At 37.7% G+C, this 16,201-nt stretch overlaps 1 protein-coding gene across 1 annotated transcript; it reads right to left on the bottom strand.

Moving 5' to 3' along the window:
* Positions 1–6,808: 6,808 nt before the first annotated feature.
* LOC125490303 lies at positions 6,809–13,652 on the bottom strand. Its single transcript, XM_048629137.1, has 3 exons — positions 11,966–13,652; positions 8,665–8,853; positions 6,809–6,823 (listed from the first exon to the last, which is right to left on the bottom strand). Exons 1-3 carry the CDS (start codon positions 13,175–13,177, stop codon positions 6,809–6,811), a joined length of 1,416 nt encoding a protein of 471 aa, XP_048485094.1. The 5' UTR covers positions 13,178–13,652.
* Positions 13,653–16,201: the final 2,549 nt, after the last annotated feature.

Genomic DNA, 16,201 nt, shown 5'->3' with positions numbered 1-16,201 from the left:
TTTCCATACTAGCCAGTTTATTTACGTCAAGACGTGCTGAATTGACTCTGTTGGATCTGACGGGCGGGCGAAGTCGCAGTTTTACTTTAGTCACCACAAGCTTGTGATCCGTCCAACATTCGGCCCCTCGCATAACCCGCGTGACGAGGACTTGCGAAATATCCGCTTGCCGGACTATGGCGTAGTCTATAAGGTGCCAGTGTTTGGACCTCGGGTGCATCCATGTGACCTTGTGCTTAATGGGTAATCTAAAATAGGTATTGGTTATAGCCAAGCCAAATTGCGCACAGAGGCTGAGTAACATTTGGCCATTACTGTTCATGTTACCTATACCGTGCCGACCCAAAACACGCGGCCAAGCTTCATAATCACGGCCAACTCTAGCATTCAGGTCACCAAGCAGAAGGATCTTCTCTACCGGTCGAATACCAGAGAGGGTGGCTGCAAGCTCTTCATAGAAACGCTCCTTAATGTCGTCATCGTTGGTCATCGTTGGGGCATAAACGCTTATCAAGTTGAGGTACTGATTATTTTCCAAGTGTAAGCGCAAAGTGATAATGCGGTCGGAAATAAACACTGGACATTCAACCAGTTTCTTCACAATAGCTCTCTTCAGCCTTCTTCCTCTTCCCCCCGGACCGCCGTATGGTGTACTCGTGCTAACTAGTCCGCGCAGATTATTTTCAAAAAACTAATCAAAATTTTGTAAAACTTAAATCAAAGTGAAATAATAGGAGTGCAGAAACGCTAAGGAGGTCAACTTGACTGTGACGTCATCCAATCCCCGCGCTTGGCGTAAGTGCTGAATAACTCTAAGGACTGTCCAATCAAGGGTGTGCGCAGGAGTAGCCATCTTAAACACCCCGCATTGGCCCCTCCCACTTTGTGCTAATTGAACGCTGCCCACGCGCAAGCCCCGCCCAGTCGAGTCACCACCATCTAAGCCACGCCCCGCTGTCTCACAATTGGCCTTTGCGCTCGACGGACACGCCCCGTCGCCTGCGTCGCTATTGTACCCTCACTTTAAGCCACGCCCACTGCTATTGTGCCCCGATACCGCACTGAGCTAGTGACTCACTCCTAACGATATCTGCTTTCCTGGTACTTTGACTGGCCGTTCACTGCGAAACATAATGCACAGAAGTATGTCGGATCCTGATATGTCTATCTGCCTATCGGAAGAGAACCGATCGCCTTTGCAGGCGGTTTCTACTCGCCGTCGTAGGCAGGACTTCGCTGTATCGCAGGAGCGCGACCACTTCGAGTCATTTAAACTGGAAATGCGACAGTTAATATCGAGTTTCATGATATCGCAAAGGGAATCAGCAAATGAACTCAGGAGCACTATGAAAGAACTGCAGGAGGACATAAAGCACATACAGGGAAGTCTTGAAATTGTCACAAGCCAAAACGAGGAGTTAAAGTCCTCAGTCGGCAAGCTGGAGACCGTAGCCAAAGCGAACCGGGAATATATTTTATTCCTGGAAGAAAAGCTGGAGGAAGTACAGCTTAGTTATCGCAAGACTAACTTTGAGCTGAAGAGTGTTCCTAGGAAGGAGAAAGAAAGCAAACAGGACCTGGTGGAAATGGTCCTTGCGCTATCTGATACTGTCGGCTGTACACTAAGTAAATCAGATATTAAGGACATTTACAGAGTAAAAGGCAAGAATCATGAGCAACGTAACACTCCGATTGTGGTTGAAACTGGCTCTGCTCTTCTGAAAACTGATCTACTGAAATTGGCAAAGTCATACAATATTCGCAATAAATCAAATAAGTTATGCGCAAAACACTTGGGTTTTAAAACACAAGAGGACACGCCAATTTTTATCTCTGAGAATTTGACACGGAAGGGTGCCCGCCTACATTTCCTGGCTCGTGACCTCGGTCAATCCAAGTCATATAAGTTCGAGTGGACATCTTATGGGAGGGTCTATGTGCGGAAGAATGAGCAATCGCCTATTATTCAAATCAAAAGTGAACAACAAGTTCAACAATTGCTTAATAATCAAGACTGACTATACATTCTTCTGCACATAGTACACCTCATCAATTTTTTGCTTGTAAATTTGCTAGTAAATCTTTCACTCATAATTTTTTTGCTGTGCGTTATGATTATTCAGCTATGTACTCTAACAACACACAACCACTGCACGTTCATAATCAAACTACTACTCAACGAAAACTCACACACACACTCACTAACACTCTACATCACAAAAACGAAAACAAAAACACGTATTAACACATATAACGTTTTACCAGGTATACCACCTCTCACCAAGAACTCACTCACACACTACAACTCAAAAAAATGTAGCTCTACACACCTTACACCACCTTCTACTCTTACAACCATTGCCGCCACTATAATGACTAATTTCATATGCTCTACAAATAATGGGTGACACTCTCAAAACTCTGAACGACTTAGATGATATTGAAATAGCCCGATCACTGGAATGCTCTGCTGATGAACTTGAAAAACACGTCAGTATTAATAACAACGATTTCACACTTATTGCTCAAAACATAAATAGTATCTATTGTAATCTAGACGATTTCCTCATTACGTTGTCAACTTTTTCGTTTAAAACAGATGTCATTGTCCTAACAGAGTGCCGACTTGACCCAAATAAACCCATACCTGAACTACCCAACTACGCCTCATACCGTACCGAGCATCTCCTTAATCAAAATGATGGTGTAGTAGCGTATGTGAAAAAATCTCTTAGACATACAGTAAAGGAAATTAATCTTACTCATGCTTCTTGTCTGGAGGTCAATGTATTAAACAATACAATCCTCGGCATTTACAGATCACCGTCTAACTCAAACGCAGAACATTTTATTAACTCCTTAGGTGCCCACTTAGATAATTATCCTTCTCACTCCAGTATAATAGTTGCAGGTGATATAAATATAAATATTCGACCTAAACTAATAGAGCCTTCAAATGAATATAAAAATAGAATGAGCTACTTAAATATGTTATCAGCCTACGGTATTCTGGCAGGTCATACCTTTCCAACAAGGGAACGAAACTGCTTAGACCACCTCATGTTAAAAATAAATAGAGTTAAGTTCTCAGCAACAAAAATATTAGAAAAACTAATCAATGTCAGACTTATGAACTACCTCAATAAATTCGACATTCTATCCCCAGCTCAATATGGTTTCAGGCAAGGAAGATCGACTGAAGACGCAGTCCATGAGCTAAGCTCCTTTGTAACACAACAGCTTGATAGTGGCCGCAAATGCTTATCGGTCTTCCTTGACCTGAAAAAAGCGTTTGATACGGTGTCCATTCCAATCTTAATACGCAAGCTTGAAAGGATTGGAATAAGAGGGGTCCCACTTTCACTTTTCACTGACTACTTGTCTGAGCGGAAGCAAAGAGTTAAATTACCGGGTTGTATCAGTGGAGAGGAGCTGGTGTCTTACGGTGTACCACAGGGTAGTGTGCTAGGCCCAACGTTGTTCCTTATATATATTAATGACCTCTGCGGAATAAAGATCAACAACGCCCAAATCCTGTCGTATGCGGACGACACTGCTATCACTTTTGCTGGTACATCCTGGTCCGAAGTAAAAGTATGCGCTGAGCGGGGTTTGGCCCAGGTTTCCCTTTGGCTTACACATAATTTACTTACGTTAAACACAAGTAAGACCAACTATATTTGCTTTGGTATTTACAATAGTTCGCAACCACAGGGCGACTTCACTATGAAAATCCATAGCGAAGGTTGTGACGACGTAAATCGCAGTATAGGTATTTGTGATTGTCCAACCATAAATAAAGTTTCCAAAGTCAAATACTTAGGCGTTTTCGTGGACCAGCGACTATCATGGTATTCTCAGTTGGAGCATGTTGGTAACAGAATAAGAAAACTCACATGGCTGTTTAAAACACTTCGACATGTGATACCTGATACACCTGCCAACCCTAACGATTCTCCAAAACTTTTGCTTAACCAAATATATGTAACCTTGGCCCAATCAGTTATCACTTACTGCATATCAATATGGGGTGGCGCGGCAAAGACCCAGTTCCTAAACATAGAGAGATCACAGCGAAACCTCATAAAGACCATGTACTTCAAAAAGAGACTTTTCTCCACTGACAAGCTTTACAACATTAGCAACCTACTTTCAGTTCGCAAACTATACATTCTATCTGTTATACTCAAAACTCATAAATGTCTTCCATTTGACCCTACTCTGTTAAAAAAACGAAGAAAAGACATAATATTGAAACTTCCAACTGTCAGAACTACATTTGCCAGTATACAATACAACACACGGTCGGCATATCTATATAATAAATTAAATAAACAAACCTATATATATAATAAAAACTTCAGAGAGTGCAAAAACTTGGTGATAAAATTCATTCAGACTTTGACCTATGACGAAACAGAGAATTTACTTATATGTAACACCTAAACATACAAATACATTCGCGAATAAGTAGACTCACACATGCCCACGCAAGCTTACACACTACATACACCCACACACAACACAAAATACACACACTCACACTCACACATACGCGCACACACACACTCACACTCACACACACACACACATACACACACAGTCACACGCAAACACACACACACCAACCAAACTAACTACACATGCAAATAAATACACGCACTAGTAAACATAGATACGCATAGCTCTTTAACTTGACTATGTATACCTTTAGTTACCTTTATCAATAATTAAATTTCTTTTCTTTTCTTTTCTTTTCTTAAGATTATGCTATGTATGCCATTCGGCCATTCTTAGTTATTAAGTAACCTATTATTATGGAAGAGCGGTATCTCCAAACACAGGCCTTCTAGCTTAAATGGGGATACCGCACGCACTTGTCAAAATTAGGCTAAGTGTTATGTAAATAAACATTTTTGATTTTTTGATTTTTGATTTTTGAATAGCGCTTTTGATCGCAAACCCGACTCCTGAGCGTCTTGGCTCGGATGCAGGAGTCCCCTTCCAGTAAAAAGTATACTCGCCACCGTGCTCCACTAGTTCTCCTTCGTCGGCCAGGTGGGTCTCGCTGATTGCGGCTACATCCACATTATAGCGACGAAGTTCACGTGCCACTATAGCGGTTTTTCTTTCAGGGCAAATGTTGGTATCGCGATCAATCAGTGTGCGTACGTTCCATGCAGCAAATGTCATTTTTGATGTCGTGTTATAATGTGCTCGTTTTCGACCACGATTGGAGGGATGCTCAGGCAGCCGTGGTTACTACCTCCCTGTAGTTTTGAGGCGAGCAATTTTTAGGACACCTTTTCTAGTCCCGTCCCCGTGTGGGGCAAGCAGTGCTTCCCTGAATAGGGCTGCTTGGACACTCAGAGTGCTGCCGAGCTCACGCTGTCACCTCAATCAGCGCAAAAGCGACCACTCTCTCTGAGCCGCCTACGTGCAAGCATCGGACAAAGCCCGGTGTGCATCACAACCGAACCTCTCTACTTTTGCTCATCGCCGCAGGTCTTGTCGATTCCGAGTCCGTTATCCAGAAGCAGTCCGATACGCAGATCATATTATAGTGCACAAGTGGGTGCGCGAAAAAAAATATTCATTCTCCATATAGTAAAAAGTCACGTGACCAACTAAGTTTCTATGATATATTTTTTTTCGCGAATTTTGAAATTCTGATTTCAGTTTCGGGCTTAGATATACCATGCTGCACATGTAGCTTTCGGCTTAGTATACCCTTTTTGCAACATCCTGTAGAGTGACCCCCAGTATGTATTTATTAAAGTGGCCTTTTTGTGCTTCGTCACGTTTGGTGACTGACTGATCTTACTGTCTACGACTCTACATACAGGCTCAAATTATCCAGCTAAAATTTTATTCAGGTATCTCTTATGGCATTTTACTGCGTTCATGTTTGTTTGTTTTAAAATTCCTCAAACTTGTAAAAAAACGACTGTTGAATATCGATCGACTGTTACAAAAAAATATTTCCACAAGAAATGTTTACCTTTGGAAACGATCCCAAACTTTGAGCCAGAAGACACAACTCAAAAACAGAGTTTTGGAGTTTTTATGACAAACAGGTACAAAAACCTGTTGTTTTTGAAATTCAATCACACAAACCTCGATTTTTTTGTTTTCTATAATAAGTATTTTCACCCATTTAAACTTTGTAAATTGCCGGTTTAGAAGACTAATAATGTGTTCACTAACATTTCGATTTATTCTAGCTTTTACCTAAATTATTATTAACATTAATATTTAATGTAGCTGATAAGATAGACTGTGATATTTTATATTTTAATAATTCTAGTAATAAATGTACTATTGAACTATTTGTTGTATTATTTTATCAATCTCTACAAATAATCTTACCATAAAATTACTGGATCTTGTACTCACGTGTAGTATAGTTGATAAATAATTCCATCGTTGTAATATAAAAGTATCTTTGTTTAAAGCACTCAAAGATATCAAATCCCCGATTTCGTTAAAAGGGAGATATTGAAATAAGAGCAGTTAAAGGGCCGACCACCCAATGTCCATAAATTCCTTAACCCTTTTAACATCAAATAACAGCATCCACATATCTCATTACAGGGCATGTAACAAATCAAAGACGATGTTATTTCGGTATCTACTCATTAGTTAACGCGAACGGTTTGGTTGGATGGGTCAAGGAATGAGCGGGAGCGTTAAAGTTAAAGAGCGGTTAAAGACAAAGTTAAATGTTTGATTATTTAACCAAATAAATACTTATACACGTTACCTAACCTATAATAAAATTAGATAGAGTTCCTAAAACTAAGAAAATTTACAAATATTTCAACTGCAACAATGGAAGGGAATATTAACTAAAATATGACATAATAATTCTTCGAAAATGATTCATATACTTATATTTCATTTCATTTCATTCATTTCATTTATTCTTTCACAATAATACATTGTATTTGAATGTCACACAATAAAATTACACAATGATTAAAATAATGCAATACAAAACAAAATACTAAAATAATACAAATAATAAAAAAAAAAAACAATTCAAAATAGGTCATGCACATGCAAGTTAATAAATTCGTCAACTGAGTAGAAGCACTTTTCCAACAAGAAGGCACGTAAAGAATTCTTAAATAAAGTTATTTTGTCAATTTGTTTCAAGTCAATTGGTAGTTTATTGTATAAGAACACAGCCTGATATCGCGCACTATGTTCCGCAATTTTGAGTCTGGCGCTCAGAGAATTAATGCGAATATCTCTCCTCCTTGTTTTATTTCGCGCTTCCTTAAGATCTGCTGATTCGTATCTGGGTAGATTTTTTGATAACTTTGTGAGTAGTACAAAAATATACAAGGAAGGGGCAGTTAATATTCCTAACCTCACAAAGTGTTCCCTACACGAGTCCCAGGGTGGAATCCGAACCATTGTACGGATGGCCCGTTTCTGGATGGTAAATGCTTTTTTCATGTTGTAGTCATGACTCTGACCCCAAAACATGATGCTGTACCTCAACCTGGATTCAACTAATGCGTAATATACCATTTTAAGGTTTTCCAAAGTCAGCTCGTCTCTTAAAGTTCTGAGAGCATAGCATGCTGAGCTGATTGAACCCTCTATTGCGGTAAGTTCCTGCTTCCAGTTTAAAAACGAATCTATATTTATACCTAAGAACCTAACTGTCTCCACTAAACCTATCTGATCTCCGTCAAAATGAATATTAAGGGTGTCTTCATTCCTAGCGGTGTTTCTAAAGAGCATAGCACTAGTCTTACTTGGGTTAAGATGGAGTTTATTGCAACTAAACCACATCTTGAACGCATTTAGAGCAGCAGTAACGTTTTGGTTTAGGGTTTCAATATCGTCAGCATATAGAACAGCATTAGTGTCATCCGCAAATACCACCAGTTCTATATTTGGTATATTGTTGTGTATGTAGGTTATCAGATCGTTTGTGAAAGTTATAAAAAAGAGTGGTCCCAGAATTGATCCTTGTGGAACACCTCTTGTCACCTTACTCATGTTTGATTTAAATACCTTTTCCTCGCCAGTTTCTTCAAATTTTATTTCAACAAATTGATATCTGTTTTGAAGGTAACTTTTAAATATCTCAAGAGCTTGTCCTCTAACTCCATAGTGATCTAGTTTGTCGAGCAATATTGTGTGATCCACTGTGTCAAAAGCGGCACTCAGATCAAGGAATAGGCCAACAACCTTTTTCTTGTCATTGAGTTTTTTGACGATGTCATCTACTAGAGAGTCAATGGCATCACTTGTACCTACACCTTTTTGGTAGCCAAATTGTCTGTCATTTAATACTTTGTTCAAGTTAAGGTGAACAGTCAGTCTGCTTTTCAGAAGTTTTTCATAAATCTTTGATAAGGTTGGTAGTAGCGAAATAGGCCTATACTTCTTGGGGTCAGTTTTTGATCCCTTTTTTAAAACCGGTAATATTTTCGCAATTTTTAGCTGTTCTGGGAAAATTGTATGTTCCATGCAGTTATTAAAGAAAAATGACAATGGTTCTGCCAATACATCGATATTTTCTTTCACAATATTGATTGGGATTTCATCAAATCCAAACGATTTCTTATTTTTCATGCTAGCTACTAATTTTACTAACTCTGCCGGTGTAACAGCTTTAAGATACATACAGTCTTCTGTTCTTACCGTGTTGGTTGTCAATATAGTATGAGCTGCGTTAAAATTTTCTGTGGTAGCAATTTCGCTATGATTAAAAAGTTTCGAAAATGTGTCCACTACAAGTCTTGGGTCATCAGTAATTCTATTTTCAAGTTTTAATGTCAGCTTTTTTTCATGTTTACATTTTTTTTTGTTACGATGTTTGTTAACCACGTTCCATATGGGTGGATTTCAACAAGTCCTAAAAAATCTTCATTTCCGTGGACTTTTTTATCTTAAGGTTTTTTATATTAGAAAAACGCTTTTATTAAAGTTTTTGTTAATGTTAGTGTTCTTACTAAATGGGTAGCAGATAAGTTAAAAACTTAACGAGATACGGATGATTAAAAATTTCGTGCCACGGCGATGAAACATGCGTTCACGGCAATGAAACAAGCGTCCACGGCAATGAAACAAAGGGCCACGGCAATGAAACAAACTTCCACGGCAATGAAAGAACTGTATACAATGGAAATGAAAGAATCAATCCACTGCAATTTTTTAAAAAGACTGTGAGGGAAACGCAAACTTAGACAGGTATGTATGGCAGAAATATTTGGATAGATATTGGGACGAAAGAAAGAACGACAGTATGTATAAAAAATAAGAATATAGTATGGAATTCTCTAGGTAGCATTGTGGGGTCCGTATTGCGACGTATAAAACAAAATGTTTCATTTCACACTAACAACGTTCACAAACCTTGATCATAAACCTTACCTATAACATCTATATTTTCATAAGGTATAATATCCAATTTGTATACTGTTTATTTAATGTAAAATTCATAAAATATACATATGACATACTCGTAATCTGTGCAGAATAACACAACCGGCAAAACACCTAGCACCAAAATATAAAGATAGGTGCGGTTAAGTGCACATGTTGGTCAGCTAAGCGTCCCCCTACATAGCGCCAATAATAATAACGCAGTTAAAACTCCTTGCACCAAAACCTAAACATAGAGCGTCTCCCCATGTAGCCCCGCTTCGCTTTTGATGAACATGTGCACTTAACCGCTCCTCCTCGCTTTTCTCGTCATCGCACCTATCTTTAGGTTGTGGTGCTAGAGGTTTTGATGGTGTTGTGTAATTTAACACAGATTATGTGATATGATAGAATATTTTATGAACTTTATGCTAAATCATAGTATATTTTAATTGGTATAATAATATGAAATGTACATGTTATCATCATCAGCCTATAATCATCCAATGCTGGACATAGGCCTCTCCCAAGGAGCGCCACAACACTCGGTCCTCGGTCTTCCGAATCCAGCCACTACCGGCTACCTGCCTAAGCTTGCATATTTTGACAGCTATGTTGGTAACCTTAGTCCTCTGACGTATAACCTCTTTTCTGATAGGTACCATCCATTAGAGAAACCCCAAGCATAGCTCTCTCCATAGCACGCTGAGTGACTTTAAATCGGTGGACCAGTCCCACCATCAGTGTCCATGTCTCTGCACCATATTTCATAACTGGCAGGGCGCAATGGTTGAAGACTGTTGGATGCGCCATTCAGCCTCCTTGTCGAAGTTGTTTCTGCCATAGAATAACAAGTACAAGTGCTAGTCTCCTTATTCTATGCTTCTGCCTAGCCGAATAGTCTGCCTCCGGTAGTCATATTATTGCACAACTTCGATAGTTGTCTCACGAACGATCACCGGCTCCAGTTTTATGTGAACATTCTACATGACTTTTGTCTTGCCCAAGTTCATACGGAGGCCTACACGTTGCAAGCAGCATTAAGGTCACTTAGCATCCAGCTGAGTTCCTGCAGAGATGTATGTTCTATTATATTCTATTCTACTATCTGTGGGAGGTGTAAGTACCTGCACCTGGCTCTCTCGAATGGGACCTTTGTGCAATGTGAATATTCTATTCCAAGGTCTAAGCTGCCTTTCTAAGCTTGGACCATTTTCCACCACGCTGCACTGGTCCACAGGGGGTTGGTGGGTTCACATATTATCTAGATGTGCTAAATCAATAGTTAGATATGCAGGATTCATCACGATGTTTTCCTTCACCGTAAGAGCGATGGTATACATTGTATTAAAATTCAAAGGAACACATTGGTACATGTCAGCGCCGGAATTCGCACCCGCATCACTGGCGTGGGAAGCGGGCGCTTACCCGACTGAGCTACCACCGATCTTATTTATACATAACGTTCATTATAATTTATGTTGTGATTGTTATTATTAATGTTATATTATATATTTCGTTTTTATACATCGCGATACGCACCCGTTTTAACGCACTGCAAAAAGAGGTAATTTGACTAGTCCTGTAGGTAATATGTCAGTGATCGGTATTACCTGTATTACAGGTAAAAGATGGTAAAGATATGTTACTTTGCCTAATCATCCATACTACGGCGATGAAAACATAAGTCACGGAAATGAATAACCTGGCCACGGAAATGAATAACCTAACCACGGCAATGAATACAAATTATTTTACAAGACATGGCAATGATTTTTTTTTCATTGCCGTGGCTTTTTTTTCATTGCCATAGCAAATATTGGCCACGGAAGCCACGGAAATGAAAGCATGGCGATGAAAACTAAGGCATTAAATATAAATAACTAAAAAAGTATTAACTATTCGAAGAAATAAACACTTTATAAGGTAAATATTTTCAAAAAGCTTTCTTTTGAATGCTTACTCTAGAAGACAAACTTAATTTTAAAGAAGTTATATCTATCCACGGCAATGAAAGAAAAAATGTCCAGTCCCCAAAATTTTTACTGATTTTCACTGTAGCGCAAAAACGCGGGCACCGATGTACCTCCTTCCACGTCGAGCAGTTAGGCGACACTTGTAAGAAACGATTAGCGCACTGAGGGGGGCACCCACGTTCATAGGTAAAACAATATCCTTGATCATGTTTAGGACACGGCGATGAACAAAAGTTCTGGGACACATGAATTTTCACTTACCATTCGTTATATTCTTTATATATTTCAATAAATTTATTCCGTGACAATACTTTAACTATTAATGTATCAAATGAAACTAAGTTTAACTATCAATACTCAATATTTTTTCATCAATGAAGAATAATACAAAACGTGGTGACGTGGGGACAGACACGGCAATGAAAGATTTGGAGCTTTAATCTTTTTTTTTTAAATATCCATTAATCCTTTTAATACAATATTTAGTGCTACACATAGATAACTATTTCACTTAATTGGAAAAAAATATTAGAAAATTATAACTTGGTTTTTTAGTACCGATTTCATTGATGCCACGCAATTTTTGGCTGCGGGAAATTCACCCATATTGATTTCGATGAAAATTCAGTTTTTACAAGTTCTTTTATGACAGTATTCCGTTTTAGACTTCTAATAACTTTACGGTATTGGGAAATATAATTATGCTTGTAAACCAAAATAGAAGCGTCGGTATTGGATTTATTTCCAGAACTTAAAAAACGCTTCATTTTACTGTAGACCCTTATGCCTTTTGATATCCAACGATTTTTGTTCTCAATATTTGAGTTTATTTTTCTTTTACGTTTTGGGAAGCTGCAATGGAATATTTCAGTGAATTTACATAGAAAGCCATTTACACCTAATGCATGCCAGTTTTGGTTTAAAATGTTGTCTCTGAAAGTGTATTTGTTTTTTTTACAATAATTTCTTTGTTCTTTGTAAATACCCTGATTATTACTAAATTTACTATTGTTTGATGACACGAGTGTAGTTTTGTAGGTGCCAGAAATACCTGCATGTCTATCAGCTAGATTATTGTGGTCAATTTCAATATTAGTTATGTCATCAGTGGGTAAATTAGTCAAAAAATTATCAATACATGATAGTGAATTATTTCGAATGAACGTTGCTTCGTCAAATAGTGGTCGAAAATTATAACATGTCAAAATATTTAAAAAATCGTTTTTGTATCTATTATTTGTCAGTAGGTCTACGTTAAAATCACCCACAAGAATAACCTTCTTGCTGAAAAAGTGTTCCAGCAGTGATTCCAGTTTAGTAATAAACTCAACAAAGTTTTTTTCAGTAGGTGTGCGGTACAAGCACAAAATAATTAAGTTTGTATCATTATCTTTTACACCACATAATTCAAAACTGTCAATTTTGTACATCTTTTTACAGATTTCTAGCTCTTCACATTTACAATTTTGGTGAGCTAATATGAGAGAGCCACCTCTAGACTTAATCCCTCTAGTATTGCATGCGGCCATATAGTAATGGTTCATGTTAAAAAGCGGTGCCGAGAATTTATTTAAAAAGTGTTCAGTCATACATACATACATAGGTTGCTTGTCTAGACCGCTAATATATAATTCAAAATCATCCTTTTTATTAGATATACTACAAACATTTTGATGAAAAATGTGAACTTCTCTATGTAACTCTTTAGAACATTTTTTAACGTTAATCATCGGCTCAGTAGTGCAAGTACTAGCGAAAAAGCTTATCACCATTGTCATTAGCACTTTCAACAATCTCATTGCAATTGCAGTCATCTAAGCTTAGAGCGTTGTTAACAGTTTGAGTACCTTTATCTGCACTACTTACATTACTAGCTGATTTAAATTCTGTGTAATTGTGATGATAACATTGTTTGAGGATTTCTCGTAACAATACTCTACATTTTATCAATTTACTATTATTCCGGATACCAGCAGCCTGGAAGTCGACAAAGGTGGCGTGGTTGAAGTTGTTACATATTAAATTTATGACGCTGTTGAGCTTAGCTTCATTTAAAAACTTACTAGTACATATTTGACCAAAGATAACATTTGTATGTTGAAGCATGTTGAGGTAGTAATACAGAAAGGACTGAAGTTTCAAAGGGTTTTTGTCAATTGATTTCGTGATGATTATAATATAATCTTTTTTAGTAAAGTCTCTACAATTGTGGTCACAACCTTCCATGATTTGGTCCAGAGTAGCATTTGGTTTGAGGAATGAGCACACCTTGAATCCTCCTCCTAGCAGATTTTGTAGACATGGTCGCATACCTCTCCCCTCCGCATCAGAGAACAGAGCAACTCTTTGCCTTGTATCAGGTTTTGGGTCCAGTGTAGGCGATTCTGTTAGACGGATAGTGGCCACGTCATCTTCGGGCCGATAAACTTTATTGTTGTGAGTAGGCATCTGTTTATCTTTAGGAGAACTTGTCTTAAATGATTCCTGTAAGATATGGTTGTTTGTCGCAGTTGCCGCTCGACAATCCGTTAGGAACTTTGCAGATCGGCACGTGAATTGATTCGGTGACGTTCTAGGGATTCCGGATTGCACATTTGTCGGTCTTATTCTTCTATACTGCGGTGATAAATATTTTGTAGGGGTGGAACTGTTTAGATCATCTATTCCCAATGATTTATATATTTTAAGTTTATTTTGGCAATCAGTTATTTCTTTCTTCAGCAATGAATTTTCCAAATTTAAATTATCAATTTCTCCATTTGCAGTTTCTAGTTTCATAGTCAAGATACCATTTTTTTCTATCAAATCCGAATGTTCTTTGTCGTCATATCCCACAGTTTCGGGCAAGCTCTGATAGCTAATGTCAAGTAAGGATTCATTTCTATTAACCGTTGTATTATTTACTTGTGTCCTTCTTATAGTGATATTATCACAAGAGTTATTCATTGTAGCTATTTCTTTATACCACAAATGAATATAATATAGCACATAAAAAAAAAAAAAAAAAAAAGAATGTGATCGTCAAGGAATTGAACCAGGGTCTCTTGGGTGTGAGTATGCGCTCTTAGCCAGTGCGCCACTTAAGCTGTGCAAGTTTAAGCGAAAAGCCAGTACAATATAAACCTCAGTCGGTGAGTTACTTGATCGAATTAGGTGGCTGGTAGTTTCTATATAAAATAACAGATGTCACCACTGATATTTTTAAAGTCCGGATCACTACACTTTTTGTCCGTTAAAGAATAATATTTGAAATTTTAACACATTAAAGGCTGCTTTATTGAAAACTCTTATTTTCAGTTTTTTACACACAGGTTCCGTTATGTTTGGAGCACATTGAACGTTTTAGTTGTAAATGAATTTATCACTTTTTATGAAAAATAAGATCCACTCACTAAAATCCCTTAATTTTCTATAGTTCGCTGAATTTTTGGCGTATAACGATATGTCACGATATTTAAGCCATTATAGTTGTATATATGTCACTTTAACTGATATGTAAGCACTTTTACTATTTTTAAATAAAAAATGTTTACGATGCTTTGTTTACTTGTATGCGCCCTCTGGCGGACCCCGAAATATAGTTAAGTATAGTTAATAACTGTAATAATATATTAAGTTGAGAAACATAAACTTTATAAATATCATAATGAACTTTATGAATAAATGTATTTCTTTCTTTCTTTTCTTTCAAATAGGTATATTTTTCAACTCATGTCTCTCAGCTTGCACCACCGCCACGTCGCACGCTTCAAAGTTTTCTTCCAATACGGGGACATTTGTCTCTCTCCTCTTCTAATTAGAACCATTTAGACCTCCTTCCACATATCATCCGCATTTGGAACGTGAACTCCTTGGATCATCATCAACTCTTTATTTTATGAGATCATTGTAATCTTTTGACTTATTTATCGTGAGCTTTAAAACTGTGATGGGAGTTTTGTGTCTAAGTTTGTTTTTAATGAACTTTTCTAATTAAAAGCTATCTGATTAATTTGAGTACTTAGTGGATCTGATAGAGGAGAGTATTTTTGAACTCAATGTTATATTTTAAATAATAACGGAAAGAAATACTTACGCTTTGGTACTAACTTGGTACGCATTGCTGTGTAGGCAGAAATCCATCACTGCACCACTTTTATTATTAAATTCTTTATTGCACATAATTTGTACTCAGGTAAACTTAATACTAATAGCATTCACTTCCAGTTAACTTAGGGCGTTATGGAGGTAGTGATAGGTAATGCGATATACTGAGAGAAAAAAGCGTATAAGTACTTACTTATAATAGCAATTTTGCCAACCATCTTTGACCACAAATAAGCGTAAGCACCCACAAATCCCTACCTAAAAGGTAAAGCGAATCCAGTACCTGACTACCTATGTACACCACTGCAGGAGGGTTACTCTATACTAACAGAAACGAACGAACGAGATCTGTCGTGCCATCGGCACGTTTAATACATCGAGATAGAGACGTGGCTCGCGTAGCGCTCCGAAATTTTGTTTTTCGTCATAATATAGAGTGACCCCTAGCTACTAACCTGATTGTCCCGAGATGTCGGCGGTAAGTGTCTACGTAATTTGCTAATTGATTGATCGAACTCCCTACAGGCTGTATGCTGTGTGTCTCTGTGTGTGTGTGTATGTGTGTGTGTGTGTTTGTGGCGTGTTATGAGAACGGAACAGTGCGGCCGTTGAGTGGTTGCATTAGTGAAATGCGTTTAGTTAGCTGTCAATATATTGTGTGCCTGATCCACATAAACACAAACAAACTGGACTAGTAATTAGATGTTATATAATAGTAGCAGGTAAGATTAGTGTATACTAATGTTGCTGAT

This window comes from Plutella xylostella, chromosome 22 (genome assembly GCF_932276165.1).
Source record: "Plutella xylostella chromosome 22, ilPluXylo3.1, whole genome shotgun sequence".
Lineage (NCBI taxonomy): Eukaryota > Metazoa > Arthropoda > Insecta > Lepidoptera > Plutellidae > Plutella > Plutella xylostella.
This window is presented reverse-complemented; position numbering and strand designations above follow the sequence as displayed.

What these genes read in the sequence shown, in the direction of transcription:
- LOC125490303 (XM_048629137.1), bottom strand. Translation starts at nt 13,177, where the DNA reads ATGACTGCAATTGCAATGAGATTGTTGAAAGTGCTAATGACAATGGTG. An exon ending in TTTCATCGAAATCAATATGG is followed by an intron (nt 8,854 to 11,965) that starts GTGAATTTCCCG and finishes CCACCCATATGG; the next exon opens with AACGTGGTTAACAAACATCG.